We start from the raw sequence: 18,257 nt of genomic DNA, 5'->3' as shown, positions 1-18,257 counted from the left end.
CACTTCCTGTAGTGCTACTTCACTTCCTCCTTAATGCGCTCGTCAATGAGATAAAATCGGTCAAAGCCATCGCTTGCCACTTAAAGCAGAACTAATCACAAAATGTAGGTGTTGCTTTAATCGAGGGGGTTGGGCGGTGGCTAACATTATTTTGTTCCCTAAAGTTGACCACCTCCAATGTTTATTTCCCCAATATAACTTGTGCTACCTGCAGATAAAAATACACTCCACCTGTCCCCCAACCCCGAGTTTCTTGTTTTCCTGTCTACTTCTCAGCTCTTGCACCCCCCCACCCACCACACGGTCTGCACCGCCCCCCATCTGTTTCTCTGCCTTGCTGTGTTACTGGTTATCAATGTTGCTTCCTGGCCATCTCCGTGGTGTCCTCTCTGCTCATGTAGCTGCTGTGAATGTGTTGCTCTCATGCTGTGCTTCTCTGCCCCATACATGTTTCCGTCCAGTGTTGATCATGTGGCCCCCATAAGTCCCTGCTTTCCTTTTGCACCCCTCCTATGCTTTTTTCCTTTTTAGTTATTGATCCATCTCTGAGCGGCATAGCCAATAGGTCTCACCTTTAGGAACGTATAAGTGTTTAGTTATCCAGCACAAAATCCTTGGTGCAACAACATCAACTGTTGCATGGCTAAACACTTATAAGGTCCCAAAGGCGAGACCTATTGGTTATGCCAATGCTTGTTTTAGTAGTGGCATTATGGCTGATAATATTGACCAACTAACAAGGTATTTCTTGACTAAACATTGTCTAAAAGTAATTGAAAAAACGCAAGCACTACACCTGCAGTAAAAATTGGTGATAATGCATCCGATGGAACCCATTTGATGTTGGTGGCATTTGGGATAGAAGCAGAAGAGAACACTCAGTTGTACGGCATTGTAGGAACTATTTAGTCTGAGTGTTGTGCAGCAGGAAATAATACAAGGAAATTGTAAAAGGCATGCTCTCTTTCAAATCTATCATTCTTGGGTGGTTCTTAGAAATGTATTGAAATCAAAGCAGCAGCATTACTTTACAGCGCCACACTTAGTAGCAGTACTAAGTTTTGGTGTTACTTTGGTATGTTGTATTGTTGTATTCTGTATGTCTTATTATTCATGGTACCTCTTGTAGCCATGTCTGCTGACATTCATTTGCCACGCATTTGTTGTGATATAGTTTTCAACTGTGGTGCTATGGGTGGCATTGGATTTATGCAAAGCTTGTGATCATGTATTTCATTAAACTGTATTATTTAGGATACAGTTTGAAATATGGCCCTGCCCAACACCAGACCATAAAATATTGTATTGCAACATGCTATAAGCACTGTACATGTTGTATTCATCTTGTAGACACAAAACCAAACAAATGTGAGATTTGTTTTCCAACTATACCTCATTTAATGATTGTAGGCTTCGTTCATCCGTTAAAATTTGAATTGTGTTTATAAAATTTCAAGTTTTTTAGTTAGACTCACTATTTTTTAAAGAAACTGCACCAAGAGCTGCAAAAGATCCATAATCCCCGCATTTGGGGTGAGGGACTCCGGCGGAAAGGGTTATTTCTATGGGAAGATAATTAAGCATTGAAAAAATAAGCAGGAGAGCACTCTAGAGCAAGAAACATAATTAGAGGGAAATAATATAATTTTATGCTATCCATCTCACAGCTTTGATGCCAGATAAAGCCTCTTGATTGGTGGTGCAGACTACACCGTGCAATGTTTAGTCCACTTAAAACAATGATTTCAACTGCTGGGGTGATCTGAATTAGATTGAAACTGACATGATAAATTGAGTTTCACGTAAGTCTAGAATACAAGGGCGTACGTCACTTTTGGAGTTTAATGGTCATATTATAATCATAAGACTTTGTTTTTATACACTGTATAATACTGCAGTTTTTACATGTCAATGCCCTGCAAATAAACATTGTCACTGTTGCATGATTCAATAGTATACTGAATGAGATTTGGTCAAGTGTCGAATTGGTGTCAGTGGAACAAAAAGTCGCGAGTTGTAATATTTGCATCCCAGATAGCTAAATTGTCTAAGATTGAAATTACGTCACTCTGTGCTCAAATACGATTTCTTGGCAGAAGAGGGAGAGTTGAAACGAGGAGAGTCAGGCAGTTACCACTATATCAAATTTGCATTGTTGCTTATGCTACCTAAGGGCTAGAGTCTGCAAATGGACAAAAAGCCATGCAGCAGAACAATTTAAGCAAACAATGACCTTAAACAGTAAGTATGTTGCATTTTGCACCACATTAAATACAACATTGTACATCCTTATAAGTGGTACCAAATTACAACTTTTTGACACCGGAAAAAGAAAATCTATACAAACGTGTGTAGCTGATTTTACTCCACAGTTATTAAAACCTATTACAGCTATTTGCATACAACATTTAGGAGAATTTTGCTTGTCAAATATTGTAACCGTTCTGCCGGTTATTTCTCTTCCAGATTTTGTCATATCCCTGGTGAGTATTGAAAAATGATTACAAACAGAGCATGGACAATAATCAAATTAGATCATCTTTTGCCCCCTACACAACAGCGCTGTACCGTGACAACTGGCAAAGCCTACAATTGAGTATGATGTAAGGAAAGGCTCGGATGAGTTAAGTAGACCCCGATACGTAGGCACAAAATATACTTCATGTAACCTGACCATAGTCCCCATGGCATCTCCCACTTCTGTATGACAGACATGTTGTGGTCCAAGAGTGAAAATGGCCAAAATCTGAGCAGGCTGAAGCATTAGTGAATGTCTCAACAGAAGCGTGAAAATGACTTGGTTTGACCAAACAATGGAGTAGTAGTTTCATAATTGGGCACCTATGTTGTCAGTTTTAACATGAGCTAAAGAAGGGATAAAGAGATATGAAGTACCTCACTCAATGCCCTTTGAGCAAGTTTGTTGTTCATTTACAGTAAAGAAGAAGGGTCTCTTAGGCTTTTTTTCCTACAATTCGTCTCCTATGTCTATAAATAAATAAAAATGGTATAGTACACCAAGCTGATAGAGGTGTTTCAGTATGCGCAGTTTGTGCTATGTGCCATGCAAAAGTAAGGGACAATGTGCAGTTTCAAAGTGAAACAAGGCTTGAGCGCACAGCGTTAAGTTCAAAGGATGGTAGATGGGAGAGCTGATGTTGGGCTCGATAGGATGAAGGTGCTCCAACAGGTGACGCAACTGGCCAAATGCGTCCGTAGATGCTTAAGGTGGGTGTGTTACGCGATGCGTAGACACATCCCTGTATACTGGGCACACTTATAATGGTTCAGAGAAACTGACTCCAAAAGAGAGTTTAAGCGAAAGGGTTAACAAAGAGTCTACACGAAGGTTTCATCATATGGTTAGTTTTTAGTGGTTCATAAGTTCTTAAATTGGAAGCGTTACATCACGCCAAAATAATTGTGTGCAATCCAACACAGTTTCCAAAAAATGCCCCAATGCATTTCGGACTAATGAAAGTCCTTTGTCAAGGAGCCCTGCGAAAGGATACAAAAATGCAACTTAGATCAACGAAGAATGAACGGAAGGTATTCAAGTGACATGCTATATACAGTGGTATCGGGTTCAACATGCATTAAAGAGGAGGGTAGATGGGCTAAACCGGAGTAACCAGTACGTGCGGGAGGGAGTGATAGTGATCCGATCATGTTGATGAATCTTAACAAGGGTTGGTGAGTGAGCGGTTGAACAACAGAAATAAGACGGTGCTGGTGTGCTGGGAGGAAACATGCAGGTGAACGCTGCATGAAAAACAAGGGTGACAATAAGTAAAAAAGCGGGTCTCACGTTTACAACTTAGCGGAAGGCTCACGTCAGTGCTGCAAAAGGGAGAGGGGATAGTGAGAAGTGTAACTCACATAAAGTGCGAGGTTCAAAAAGTACTCAGAACGTGCAACTATAGATCACTTACTGTGGAGCTGTTTAAACGGTGAACCGGGTGCCTGGAACTTCGCGGAGTTACTGCGAAGTTCACAGGAAGTGAATGCGGTTGAAATAGACAAGGGACAACGTAGTGGGGGAAAGAATAAGAGCGGCCATCTTACAGTGGAGTGTGGAGATTAGAGGGTGTGATAGGATAAGTATACAGAACAAAGGACACAGTATCAAACATGATATAACAGGTAAATCAATTATAGGTAACAACTGAGTTCTGTTCGATCGTTCAGGCCGAACGGTTTCAGAGACTGAAGTCTATAAATCCATGCGGTTTCACGTTGAAGGAGTGTCTTATTGTTGTCTCTGCCCTCAATATGGGCGACAGTTTCCAGTACAAGATATTTCAGTTGTGCCACACTGTGGTGGGCTTCATTAAAGTGAACAGCCACGTTGGATTTGGTGTTTCTGGTCCTGATATTAGACTTGTGCTCATTAAGTCTGATTTTGATTTTTCTGCTCGTTTTTCCCACGTAGGACTTGCCACATGGGCATTTGAGCATATAGATAAGGTTGGCCGAATCACATGTAGCATCTACCTTGAGATTGATGTTAAAACCTCTCATAGGGTGGTTCAGGGTGTTACCTCCAATGACGTTATTGCAATTGCTGCAGTGGTGGCACGGGCGAGTGCCCGTGTGAGTGGTTTTTGTAACGGCTGGTTTTGATAATATTTCTTTGATGTTAATTGGTCTACTATACACAAAAATAGGAGGTTCTTTAAACAGGTCACCAAAGTCTGGTTCCGATGATAGTATGCGCCAATGCTTTAGGATGGTTTTCTTGTAAATCCTACTTGAGGTGGAATACCTGGATACTAATGCCATTCTAGGACTGGGATCCTTCATTTTGCTTTTCAGGGTTTCTGACCGTGGGATCAATTTCACTTTGTCATGGGCCTCTTTGATGATATCATGTGGATATCCCCTGGTGGAGAATCTACTGGCCATTGATTTGAGTTGAGTGTCTCTTTTGGCGTCATTAGAAACGATCCGGGTCACTCTGAGCATCTGGCTAAACGGTAAGTGCCTCTTCAAGGAGTCCTGGTGAAAGCTGCTGTACAAAAGGGTGTTGTTACGGTCGGTTGGCTTCCGATACAGATCTGTTTCAATGCCCTCAGGGGTGATTTTTACCAGTACGTCCAAGAATGTGATTTCTTTGTCAGAAATATTCCAAGTCAATTCGATCCGGTCATCTTTAGAGTTCAAGGTGTTTAATGCTGATTCCAAATGGTCTCTGGTGCCTTTCCAGATGAAGAATAAATCATCTATATAACGTGCATATAGTTTCAAGTTGGCATTCCAGTCAATGTTGGTGAGTATATGGTCAAGTTCGAAGTTCCCCATGTAAATGTTCGCGTACGTGGGCGCGGCACAATTGCCCATGGCCATCCCGGACATCTGAAGGTACCATTGTTTTTCGAAAGAAAAGTAGCTATGGTAAAGGGTGAAAATCATAAGTTCCAAAATGAAAGATTTCATAGGGTCCGTGATGTCAGATTTCAAAAGTGCTAGTTCAATAGCCTCGATCCCGCCAGCGTGGGGGATGGAGGTATATAGACTCTTGATGTCGGCCGTGCACAACAAAAATTCCTCATCCTCGTTGATTTCAATAGAGTTCAACTTATTGATGAAGTCAGTGGTGTCTCTGGTGTAGCTCTTTAAGCTGGTCAACTGATCAACGATGATTTAACCCAAACACCTTCCAGCAGAACGAAGGAACAATGTATCAAGCACTTACTCTACCTATCTAAACGCCGCGTGAACCAAAAACTCCACGCCAGCACATTGATAAAGTATCATAAAGCGCTACGCATCCCCCGTGGCCTCCGGATTGCCCTCAAGCCCTCGTTATGTAAAAATTCCAAAGCCTTCTTAGAGAAATGGTATGCCATACTTAACAAGTGTAGTCTGGATCTGATACTACTGATTATTGAAGAACTGTCTGGTATCCTTCAGGAACTCACTCTTGAAATTTCCACCACAGAAAGTGAATTAAAAGATCTCTTCACTCCTGAAGAATTAGGTACCACTTTGGAAGACATCAACAGACAGATTGACCGTCACACCAGGGAGATCAACGAACGGAAATTGCGCAAATTCCGGCGCGACACATTAGATTATAAGCTCGGGGAAGTTTATACTTGGGCGGAGGTTTACGCCCAACGTCGTAGGAACAGACCATATACCCAAAATACTGACACTTCCTCTTCCGACAGTGATCACACCAATCGCCCCCCAAGGTCTCAATCAACCCAACGGACAACACCCAGTGATGAATCTAGACAAACACCAGCGTCTTCCACTGCTCAAACCGCTACAACCACGGCCGTGCCTTTTTTAGAGTCACGCCCAGACAGAACCGACGACCCAGACGGGGCAAAAGGACAAACAAAAACCAACGAAAAGACTCCACCACAACTACAAGGCAAACCCAAAACGAGGAAGAATCGTTAGTCATCAACATTTCAGACACCAACCTCACTATGAACCAAACTAAAGTCCTACAGAAGGGGATGTCATTTATTCCGACCAGCAACACCAATCTCCTCGAACTAGAAGTTAGTACCTTTAAGCTAACAAGAAAACTACGACTCAAACACTTTTTTGAAAGAGTTTTGGAACCAACTACAGAAACTAAACCAGACTTGCTATGTGGATTACGACCTCCTAGTGATTACATGCCTCCCAGCAGCCATAAGAGCATTGACACTTTTGAGACCCTTGTACGACAAGACATCGCCAAGATCAACTTTAGGAAAAAGACTCGAAAAAACCTTACCAGTAAGGACTATGACACCCTGTTAAACATCGCCAACAACCCGGAAATAAAATGTTTGAAAGCCGACAAAGGAGGCGCCTTAGTCATCCTTAACACGGATCTTTATAATCGTAGAGCAAGAGAACATGTTCTTGACCAGAATACCTACCTACCCCTCGAGAGCAATCCCACCAATGAATACAAGAAGGTTCTACTCAACATTGTGGACAAAGCCAAAGAACAGGATGTCATTGACGACAGAACCAGGCGATATCTGATAGTGGATCACCCAAGGAGTCCCACTCTAACGATGCTACCCAAAATCCACAAAAACCTCATGGACCCACCTTTTCGACCGATCGTATCCACAAGGGGTTCAGTTCATGAACCGATCGGTAAATTTATCGATCGGTATCTACAACCGATGGTTACCAGCTTAAAGAGCTACACCAGAGACACCACTGACTTCATCAATAAGTTGAACTCTATTGAAATCAACGAGGATGAGGAATTTTTGTTGTGCACGGCCGACATCAAGAGTCTATATACCTCCATCCCCCACGCTGGCGGGATCGAGGCTATTGAACTAGCACTTTTGAAATCTGACATCACGGACCCTATGAAATCTTTCATTTTGGAACTTATGATTTTCACCCTTTACCATAGCTACTTTTCTTTCGAAAAACAATGGTACCTTCAGATGTCCGGGATGGCCATGGGCAATTGTGCCGCGCCCACGTACGCGAACATTTACATGGGGAACTTCGAACTTGACCATATACTCACCAACATTGACTGGAATGCCAACTTGAAACTATATGCACGTTATATAGATGATTTATTCTTCATCTGGAAAGGCACCAGAGACCATTTGGAATCAGCATTAAACACCTTGAACTCTAAAGATGACCGGATCGAATTGACTTGGAATATTTCTGACAAAGAAATCACATTCTTGGACGTACTGGTAAAAATCACCCCTGAGGGCATTGAAACAGATCTGTATCGGAAGCCAACCGACCGTAACAACACCCTTTTGTACAGCAGCTTTCACCAGGACTCCTTGAAGAGGCACTTACCGTTTAGCCAGATGCTCAGAGTGACCCGGATCGTTTCTAATGACGCCAAAAGAGACACTCAACTCAAATCAATGGCCAGTAGATTCTCCACCAGGGGATATCCACATGATATCATCAAAGAGGCCCATGACAAAGTGAAATTGATCCCACGGTCAGAAACCCTGAAAAGCAAAATGAAGGATCCCAGTCCTAGAATGGCATTAGTATCCAGGTATTCCACCTCAAGTAGGATTTACAAGAAAACCATCCTAAAGCATTGGCGCATACTATCATCGGAACCAGACTTTGGTGACCTGTTTAAAGAACCTCCTATTTTTGTGTATAGTAGACCAATTAACATCAAAGAAATATTATCAAAACCAGCCGTTACAAAAACCACTCACACGGGCACTCGCCCGTGCCACCACTGCAGCAATTGCAATAACGTCATTGGAGGTAACACCCTGAACCACCCTATGAGAGGTTTTAACATCAATCTCAAGGTAGATGCTACATGTGATTCGGCCAACCTTATCTATATGCTCAAATGCCCATGTGGCAAGTCCTACGTGGGAAAAACGAGCAGAAAAATCAAAATCAGACTTAATGAGCACAAGTCTAATATCAGGACCAGAAACACCAAATCCAACGTGGCTGTTCACTTTAATGAAGCCCACCACAGTGTGGCACAACTGAAATATCTTGTACTGGAAACTGTCGCCCATATTGAGGGCAGAGACAACAATAAGACACTCCTTCAACGTGAAACCGCATGGATTTATAGACTTCAGTCTCTGAAACCGTTCGGCCTGAACGATCGAACAGAACTCAGTTGTTACCTATAATTGATTTACCTGTTATATCATGTTTGATACTGTGTCCTTTGTTCTGTATACTTATCCTATCACACCCTCTAATCTCCACACTCCACTGTAAGATGGCCGCTCTTATTCTTTCCCCCACTACGTTGTCCCTTGTCTATTTCAACCGCATTCACTTCCTGTGAACTTCGCAGTAACTCCGCGAAGTTCCAGGCACCCGGTTCACCGTTTAAACAGCTCCACAGTAAGTGATCTATAGTTGCACGTTCTGAGTACTTTTTGAACCTCGCACTTTATGTGAGTTACACTTCTCACTATCCCCTCTCCCTTTTGCAGCACTGACGTGAGCCTTCCGCTAAGTTGTAAACGTGAGACCCGCTTTTTTACTTATTGTCACCCTTGTTTTTCATGCAGCGTTCACCTGCATGTTTCCTCCCAGCACACCAGCACCGTCTTATTTCTGTTGTTCAACCGCTCACTCACCAACCCTTGTTAAGATTCATCAACATGATCGGATCACTATCACTCCCTCCCGCACGTACTGGTTACTCCGGTTTAGCCCATCTACCCTCCTCTTTAATGCATGTTGAACCCGATACCACTGTATATAGCATGTCACTTGAATACCTTCCGTTCATTCTTCGTTGATCTAAGTTGCATTTTTGTATCCTTTCGCAGGGCTCCTTGACAAAGGACTTTCATTAGTCCGAAATGCATTGGGGCATTTTTTGGAAACTGTGTTGGATTGCACACAATTATTTTGGCGTGATGTAACGCTTCCAATTTAAGAACTTATGAACCACTAAAAACTAACCATATGATGAAACCTTCGTGTAGACTCTTTGTTAACCCTTTCGCTTAAACTCTCTTTTGGAGTCAGTTTCTCTGAACCATTATAAGTGTGCCCAGTATACAGGGATGTGTCTACGCATCGCGTAACACACCCACCTTAAACAATGTGCAGTTTCTCACAGTGTATATGGTACATATGTGCACATTTGCTTACACAAAATATCCTGGAACTTGTTTCACATTTAGAAAAGTTAGACCTGGTGCTAAAAATGTTTTGAAACTCAGAGACCAGTTGGCAAGGGAAGACTGGAAAAAGTAAAAATTCTACTCCGTAAATTCACTATGCTTGGGGTAGATTCACGATTTTTGGGGGATTTTCTAAAAATCTCAGAAGTACTTCTGGAAATCTATGAAATTTGTTTCAAACTTACTCTGGTGGGCTTTCTACTTGATGGAAAAAGTACATGCGTAAATCATTTGGAAAGAAGTGTTTGCAGATGTAATGTCATTATTATCTCTCCAATGAGAATATGCTTTCTTGGTGGAGAAACAATGCTTAACCCTGATTTTTACACCTCTTTGTACATGTGGCTGTTCTATTTGCATTTCCATCCTGGAAAGTCACTTCCTTCTGTCTTAACCAGAGTATTTGTGTATGAAGTCCCAAGGTGGAACTCTACCTACAAAATTATTGGGACTTCCCACGCCTACGGCACCCAGAGCCATTAAAAAAACTGTAAATCTCTGGAGGCCCACGCAAATGCCTAGAACTTGCAGAGATTTACTGATACTTGCCTCGGTCATGAAAATCCCAGGCAAAAGAAAATACTTAAGCACACAGAGGAAACTAGTGATACACAACAACACAGTTTGCCACGCTTCCTTTACCACCTATTCTTAGGTAATTTAAATTTACATTTGTGGACACGAGTGAGGAAAATCATTGAAAATGAATGTGAACACAAGCAAAGGTTGTAATTTATGCATGTGTAAACTATTTGTTTTACTCAGTTCCTAAGGTACACCCACTGCCATCCCTGGATGTCGCTTGTAACAGCACAAACATCTGTGTGTCTTATGGACAGGCAATAGTTTGCCAGTAGTAATCAGGATTTACATATTTTAATACATATTCCTAGACGCCCCTGTTAACCGGTGTCCATTAAAAAAAACCAGACACACAGGACCCTCTCTCTGTGAATAAAGATTCATTTATATGTGTATAGTGCACCCAGCACAACTCTATTACATCTAGATGATTGTGAGAATGAGATTTGGAGATGATTCTGGCACCAGTAATATTTTGAATAGGTGAGCTTCAAGTTTTTTTTTTCTGAAGGAATAGACAGAATAGAATGGAAGGGTATATAATGGGACAGGGGGTTCCACATGTAAGGGCCAGACAATCAGAAGTGCCTGTCGCCTCATTTCTTGCAGTTTATTTGTGAGGAGACTGAGGTCGCTAGAGTGGCGAGGTCTGGTGGGTTGTATCACTTGATCTTGTTCCACTGGTGAAATGGAGCAGAGCCTTCTGTGCATTTGAAGATGAGGAAGAGCACTTTGAAGGTGTCACTTGTACTACTAGTAAGTGGAGGTTTCTGCTGTGCTCGATTATGTTTAGGCATCGCCAAATCAACAGATGGCCTACACAGCTGCATTTTTTTTTTAATTCTTATGATTTGGTAGACTTGCAGTCTATTCTTTACTGTATTGCTGTCATAAAAGGGCGCGCTCTGACTACTGCAAGGAGGTGTTCAGTGAATGGCTGTGTTTTAAGCAGGTTTAGTTGGTGAAAAAATGTGAGCACTATGCAAATGTGGGTGGTTAAACTGAGTTTGGAGCCCCCCCCCCCCCCCCCCCCATGCTATCTAGGTATTTGACCCTAGATTTCATTGGGATTATTGACCTGAAGAATATTCAGGAGGGAATCCATTCCCTTAGGTTTGAGAGCTATTAAGTTTTACAGCAATTAACGTTTATTCGGTGTTCGTTTAGACCCATTAAGTATTCATTCTGTTTTGGTTCATCCAGGTCCCAATTGCTTTTCAACCGTTTGAGAAATTAGTGAATTGTTCCGCTTTTCTCTACCTTACAGATAGGTTTACATGTCAGGTCGTAGGAGTTTATGAGGTTTTAGGGCACCCATTAAAGAAGTTTACATACACGTTGACGAGCAGGGGTGATGGATGGATCCTCGAAATACCTGGCAATTGATGGGGCTTGTACAGGATGAGAAGTTGCTTAATCTTCCTTCCTGAGACAGGTCTGCGAGGAATGACTGAAGCATTGTAAAGCATTGTCAGTGACAAGGGATACCAATTGTAGTCCATGAAAAGAATGGGTGGTCCACAGTGTCAAAGGCATAAGACATGTAAAGCAGGCTCAGAGCACAGTGACCAAGGCTCGCCACGTCCACGATGCTGTTTAAGGTGCTGGTTTGAGTGGTTTCTGCCCTGTGTTAGGGCAGAGGCCTGATTGGTTATCGTCTAGCCTGTTGTGAGTTTGTAAATGAGACTGGGGCTGTCGTGGACAGGTTTTTCCATTGTGTGTTTGGTCTGAGGACTTCAACAAGTGTAGCAATCTTGGTCCATTGCACTTCTGAGAAACTGAAGTTCAGTGGCAGAATTTCTTCGGGTATCATGGTTGTCGGACGTGGGGGGGGGGGAGGAATGTCCTTCTTTGTTCTACTTTTTTTTGTGTGACACAAACTCCTTCGGTTTGCTGCGCTCTCGGGCTTAGGGAATTGTTAGCTAAAGTGCACCGTTGGTTCGCGAATTTTTACACTATCTGGATTTGAGTATTAAATAATCAAATTTCCAAGAAGCATGTTCAATTGCGAGACGGCAACGCCTTTCCTAATTCAAAACATCCGGCCACCTAAAGTCTCACTCACATTTTGACTTCAATATTACAGTTTTGGGGAAAAGCCATATCAGATCACCCTTATCGAGTACAGCGCTGCAGCTGAGGGTTGGCAATAATCAATATTTATATTAGTGGGTTAAAGGCAGTGTTATTCAATTTCTACCCAATATATGCCAGTCTCCAACATAATTATTTTGGGGCCCTGAGTCGGGACTAAGGCCTTTCGAGAGGGTGTGTGTTTGTGTGTGTGTGGGGGGGGTTAATCCATCAGAGGATTCCTATTCACCCCAAAGCAGGGAGTGTGGGGTGGAAATACCTCATGTCGTGCTACGCCACTGCCATACCTGCTTTACTGTTTCAACGTTCACGGGGGCACGCGCCAGGTGCGTGCGTGCCTCCTTCCCCGCGGCGCCGCTCGGCGCCCACGTGTCTGTATTTACACACCAGCCGCCCGGCCCCGCCCACGGCTGCTACCTGTGCAGAGCGCGCGCCGGTGCGCTCCTCGCGCGCTGAGCGCACACGCCCTCGCGGCGCTCGTGCACCGCCCCACCAGAGCGAGGCCAGCGCCCCCGCCCTCCCCTGACCCCGGGCCGCGCGCGCCTCCAGCAGCTGCGGAGGGGAGCCTCTGGGGGCCGGCGCTTCATCTGCAGCCAGGCCGCGCTTCCTTTCCTCGGTTTGTTTACGTTTGGGGCTTTGATCCCCTCTGCCGAGCGGAAGAGGGGGAAGAAACCAAGCCCCCGCTCCGCACAGGCGCGAGCCGAGGTGCCGCGGGCTCAGCCGAGTTAGAAGCAAGGCAAGGCGGCCGAGAGGGGCACAAGGGCCCAGCCAGCTGCCCACGTGCCCGGTCAGGCGTCCGCTGCAGTCGCAGTAGTTTAGCCAAGATGGGCGGCGGCCTATCTCATTTATTTTGTATTTATTTTATTTTATGCGTTTTTATATAGCGCGGTGTCAGCGCGCTTCACAATAGGAACAGTAGTGAAACATGAGGAAACATTACATGTGAGCATGTTACAAAAGCAAACGTTACGTTACATAAGGCAATAGTGGCAATTGTGCATGTAGCGAGCAAACAAAATACAAGAGGTATGAAGCGGATTAGATGTGTGAAAGTCAGTCCATCTACTTTTTTTATATTTTGAATTGTGCCACCAATTACATAACGGGTTCATGTACTGTTCTAACTGCATTTGTTCCTTTGGTTGTACACTTGTACGTGGCTCTCTCGTTTGAGCTTATGTTTTTTTCCTCTTTTCTGCTTCTGCTGAGGTAGAGGACACATTGTTTCAAACGATCCTCTGAGCACCTCTTGCTTTCCACTTTCACCCTTGCTGGTGGCCCTTTGTAGGTCAAAGAATAACATTATCCCTTTGTGTCTCTTAGAAATAGTTTTAAGCTGAAAGTTCAGGTTGGACTGCAATGTCAGGGCCATGCACTAAAGACATGAACATAATAAAGGGCAAATAAATGTGGATGTATTTCACATAGTCCTTCAAGAGCACTCTCTAGAAGGTAAAGCCACAAGCATCGATGGGTGTGAGATTGGCAGTGTTTTTGGCCGATTGTGTCTGGAAGGGGACTCCCACCTACCTGGCAGAGTCGGGCGATATTTGGTAATCTGATTTTTAGTCAGACCATCCTCACATCAGTTTACCCGTTTTCTGCTTTGCCCTCAAATGACAGTAAATTAATAAAGCAACATGGCTCAGTGGGTTGAGGCACCTGCTACACTGATGTTCGGGTAACCTAGCTAGAACTCGCCGCTTGGAGTGTGATCTTGGCTTTTCACTCGTGCAGGGCCGACATAAAGGTTTACCATAATAATAGTTTATAGTTCAGCAAGACTGTCCTTAAACGCTACACAATGAGCTATCTCTGATTTTATTATTAATAGTACCGCAGATGTTCTGCGCACCCACAACCTAAAGCTGCTTCGCAAATCCCTCCCTAGTGTCTTGCACTTTTCACACCGATGCCAGAGGTCAGCAAATACTCTCTCCAACCCCGCGAAATTTAGTTTACCACACCCCCTTGCACGTGGATTTCTCTAATTTTTCCAGTTGACATGCAGCAACCCCGCAGGCGGGGGGAAGGGGGAAGCACAGACGGTGTCACCTCGCTGTAACCCTTCAGGCAGCGCTCACTCACTCACAGTGCTCATAGAAGCTGCTGGCTAGAGCGTCGTAGCGTTTTGTGACGGTCCAAAGTTGGCAACACTTGAGCTTCAGAACTCGAGTCACGAATATGCGAGGATCATGACCGGAGACTACTTAATCTCTCACTGACGTGCGTTGTGGAATTCATAATGGCAGTGCCAAGGGGAGGGAACTGCCGCAGCAGTTACAGTTTTCATATAAAAGTAGGCAAACATGTAGAAAGCCTTTCATCGGTAGGGAGGGCGAGCGCTCCGTATGGGGGCATGCTGCCCTCTGCCCTCCCAGAAGAGAAAACCTTTCTGTACTGAAGATACCCTGTTTACCACTGCCAACACCACCTCCGCTCTTCTGCTGCCAGCGTTTCCTTTCTTGGCATCACCGCATATTATGACCACGTCCAAACAATGTCTTGCATATTTTTGGGCACCGTGTCGTGCATTAAGAGATCCTCCCTTCAGCGTTAACAACATATTCCACCAATGTAAAGATCCAGTCTTCTTTTGTGTAGCAATAAAAAAAGACACATACAAAAGTGACATAAGGAAGGTCGAGCCGACCAACTACACTGGTTAAGGGTGCATATACAGGAACAGTAACCTGTTTCTTGTAAGAACATTTGAACACCAATAATTAAAAGTTGACAGTTTGGTCTATACCACCACACCAAAATTGATATGTCTCAAGACAGATTTCAAGATTTAGGAGATGACAAGTTGAGATCTGAGGGACCAGATACGTTATTTAAAAATAATTTAATGTGTTTATACAAGAAAACTAACTGGCAGGCGTGACACTCTAATGCCACTGTGCATTTGAAAATGACCAAAAGTGAGAATCGCCTCAAGTGAGTGAAACTGCGCTCCAAAGTTTCAGACTCTCGCCCTTTGAGTCAGCCTGTACTCCGGGGTGTCAGATTAGATTGTCACCCAGACAGATTGTGCTCCGAGTCGTGAGACTAGCACCCGATGGATAAAGCTTCAAATGCTTGCAAATATGTTTTAACGAGTTCTCACGCATTTCTACATGTGTTTTAGAAAATAGCATTTAAAAGGAACATGGCAAGGGGGTGGTGGTGGTGGGTGTTATTTCGCCATGGGGTGGGGGGGGCAATAGCGCACGCTGCCAAAATATTCCTATGCTGGAGATCACGTGTGATAATCCCATCGTGCCTGCCTTGGCCTTTCATCCTCCCCGTGTGCGAATAATGAGCAACATTCAATTCGATGAATACTAATGCGCGCTACTGAATGCCTGCAGGTTCTAAGCGCTATATTGAAACTGGCAGGGCTGTGCCCGTCACGCGCGCTCACCTCGTGCCCGTGGCCGATGACCTCGGATTCGTTCACCAGGGAGGACTTGATGTCGGCCAGGTCGCCCTCCTCCTCCTCGCCGGGGTGGCTGACCTCGGTGTAGCTGGGCTCCTCCTGCGGGTCCCCCTCGTCCTTGAAGGGGATCATCTCGTCGGTGGCGCACAGCTCGGGGTCCCCTTCGCCCCCTGCCCCGCTGCTGGAGAGTTGTGGCATGCCGCCCCACTTGTGCCCACCCACTCCCGCGGGCAGCGCTGGTGAGTTCGGGGACAGGGAGGCGGGTTTCGGGCTGGAAAACTCCGTTCCAAATCTGCAACTTTCCTCTTATTCCAGTCTCAGGGCGGACCACCAAAACATCCGAAGTGGCAGCAGGCGGGCGAGTGCTTCTGGGCTCCTAAAGCGAAAAAGATATCAGGACCCGCGGGCAAACATCATATCCTTTCGTCCTGCCCTTTTGTTTACTGACAGTCACTATTGCAAAAAAGAATATTCATAAATAAGATTCGTATTTGTAATCCAGACAAGGGCGGTTGCTCGTGCTTCCTCTGCGTCCAACGCGCCCAGAGGCGATTTTCGTGGCGTGTGGCGCTATATATCGGCATCCAAGTGCGGCTGGGGTGCGGGGCTGCCTCCTGGTGCCGCTGCTGCGCTCTCCCGGGCAAGGCTGCGACTGAGTCCAAACCCCAGCGAGCTTCCTCGTCCTCCTGCCCTGCGCTCCGGCCCGCCCCTTCCCACGGGGCACGGGGACTGAGCCCGGCTCGTGTTGTGATTGTGACTCAGAGGTGAGTAAAGCCCCGGGATGCGTGTGAACCGAGAGGCAGCGCACAATCACGTCCTCTGTTACGGGAACCTGGGCAGGGGGTTCCCCTCCCTCCCTGTTTTCCTTGGACAGCTCTCCTTTTCTCGACTCGTCTTCTTTGTCCAGGAACAAGAAAAGGTAAAGTCGAGCTTTTTGTGTCAGGAAAGGTCCCGGCTGAAGTTGCGGTAGCAGCGAGGGAGTGATGACAGGTCCACACACACAGTGAAACGGAATGCACCGCCGCGGGCAGCTGCAGACTCACTCCTCCCTCTCTCTCTCTCTCTCCACAGAGAGCCTGGGCTCCCTCCTTCCCTGGCAGGGGCTTCCCGAAGCGAGGCAGGAGCGATGCTCCCCGGGGGTGCGCGTGTGGACTCTCCCCTGACTGCTCTCCTTCCCTCCTCAGATTCTGCTGTCAGTCTCTCCTCCCGAGGGGGTTGGTGTCAGCCTCCAATCAGAAGTTGTCGTGGCAGCCTCCAATCAGCGCGTGAGAGTGACTCCCCTCCTCAAACCGGTGACGTTGATCTCCGTCTGGCGTTGGTGTCAGCCTGCCGAGGCTGCTGGTGTCAAGAAGACTATGTCGCCCAGGTTGTGGGGGGTCAGTCCTGATCTAGCTGTGGAGCTGGCCTCCCCTCCTCGGTTCCCGGAGCCTCTGGGCCCTCCTCGGGGGGGACGAACCAGCCCAACCCGCCACCGAGGTTAGCAGCCTTCCCTCTTGAGGATGTCCATTCCCCCTTCCTCCAAAATATTTTCGCAGCTTCCCCTCTTGGGGTTGGTTTTACTTCCTCTCCTCGGGTTGTGGGTGTCAAGCCCCTTCAGAGACAGCTGGCTTACGTCTTCTTTCCTGAGGTTGTTGACTCGGGTCCTTCTTTGCAGCCTCCCTCCTGTAGCTGTTGGTGGCAACCTACCCCCTTAAACTGTTGCCCAACCTCGCCTGGTGAGGTCGTTTATAGTGCCCCCTCCTGTGGTCTACCTTCCGCCCTGAGGTCGACTCCTGAGGTTATTTTCCCGACCTCCTCTACTCTCGCTACTGACACAGCGTCTCTTCCAATGCTAAAAAGCATTGGCATAGCCAATAGGTCTCGCCTTTGGGACCTTATAAGTATTTAGTATGCAGCAAGTTATTGGTGTCAGCCTCCTTTCCTGAGGTTTTTTGTGGTACCCCAGCCTCTTCCGGATTTTGTTTCCAGCCTCCCTTCATGAGGTTTTTGGTGCCAGTCTCCCTCCAGTCCTTGCTGGTTTCAGCCTTCTTTCCTGGGGTTGATGGTGTCACCCTCCCCTAAAAGGGTCGTTATTTTAAGCATCCTTTCAAGAAGTGGTAGGCTCCTGTCTCCTTTCTGGAGGTGCTAATCTTTAGCCTCCCCTCCTGAGGTTGTACTTTTTCAGCATCCCCACCTGAGGTTGTACTTTTTCAGCCTTCCCTTCTTGAGGTGGTTCTTTTTCAGCCTCCCCACCTGAGGTTGTACTTTTTCAGCCTTCCCTTCTTGAGGTGTTCTTTTTCAGCCTCCCCTCCTGAGGTTGTACTTTTTCAGCCTTCCCTTCTTGAGGTGTTCTTTTTCAGCCTCCCCTCCTGAGGTTGTACTTTTTCAGCCTCTCCTCCTGAGGATGATCTTTTTCAGCCTTCCCTTCTTGAGGTTGTACTTTTTCAGCCTCTCCTCCTGAGGATGATCTTTTTCAGCCTTCCCTTCTTGAGGTTGTACTTTTTCAGCCTCCCCTCCTGAGAATGTTCTTTTTCAGCCTCCCCCCTGAG

General features: G+C 45.6%; 1 protein-coding gene across 3 annotated transcripts in view; it reads right to left on the bottom strand.

Moving 5' to 3' along the window:
* Positions 1 to 16,923, bottom strand: part of LEF1 (lymphoid enhancer binding factor 1) — a 247,784-nt gene extending 230,861 nt beyond the window's left edge. For 2 of the 3 annotated variants that reach the window (XM_078676591.1, XM_078676592.1), the window contains exon 1: positions 15,715 to 16,921. In XM_078676591.1, the coding sequence (XP_078532717.1) occupies positions 15,715 to 15,927 (213 nt within the window). In that variant the 5' untranslated portion in view covers positions 15,928 to 16,921. Of the gene's footprint in view, positions 1 to 15,714 lie in introns of all 3 variants that reach the window. The other variant, XM_078676590.1, reaches the window with a different exon arrangement.
* Positions 16,924 to 18,257: the final 1,334 nt, after the last annotated feature.

This window comes from Lissotriton helveticus, chromosome 2_1, assembly GCF_964261635.1.
Source record: "Lissotriton helveticus chromosome 2_1, aLisHel1.1, whole genome shotgun sequence".
NCBI lineage: Eukaryota > Metazoa > Chordata > Amphibia > Caudata > Salamandridae > Lissotriton > Lissotriton helveticus.
Note: the sequence above shows the minus strand (reverse complement) of the source record. Positions and strands in the feature narration are given on the sequence as shown.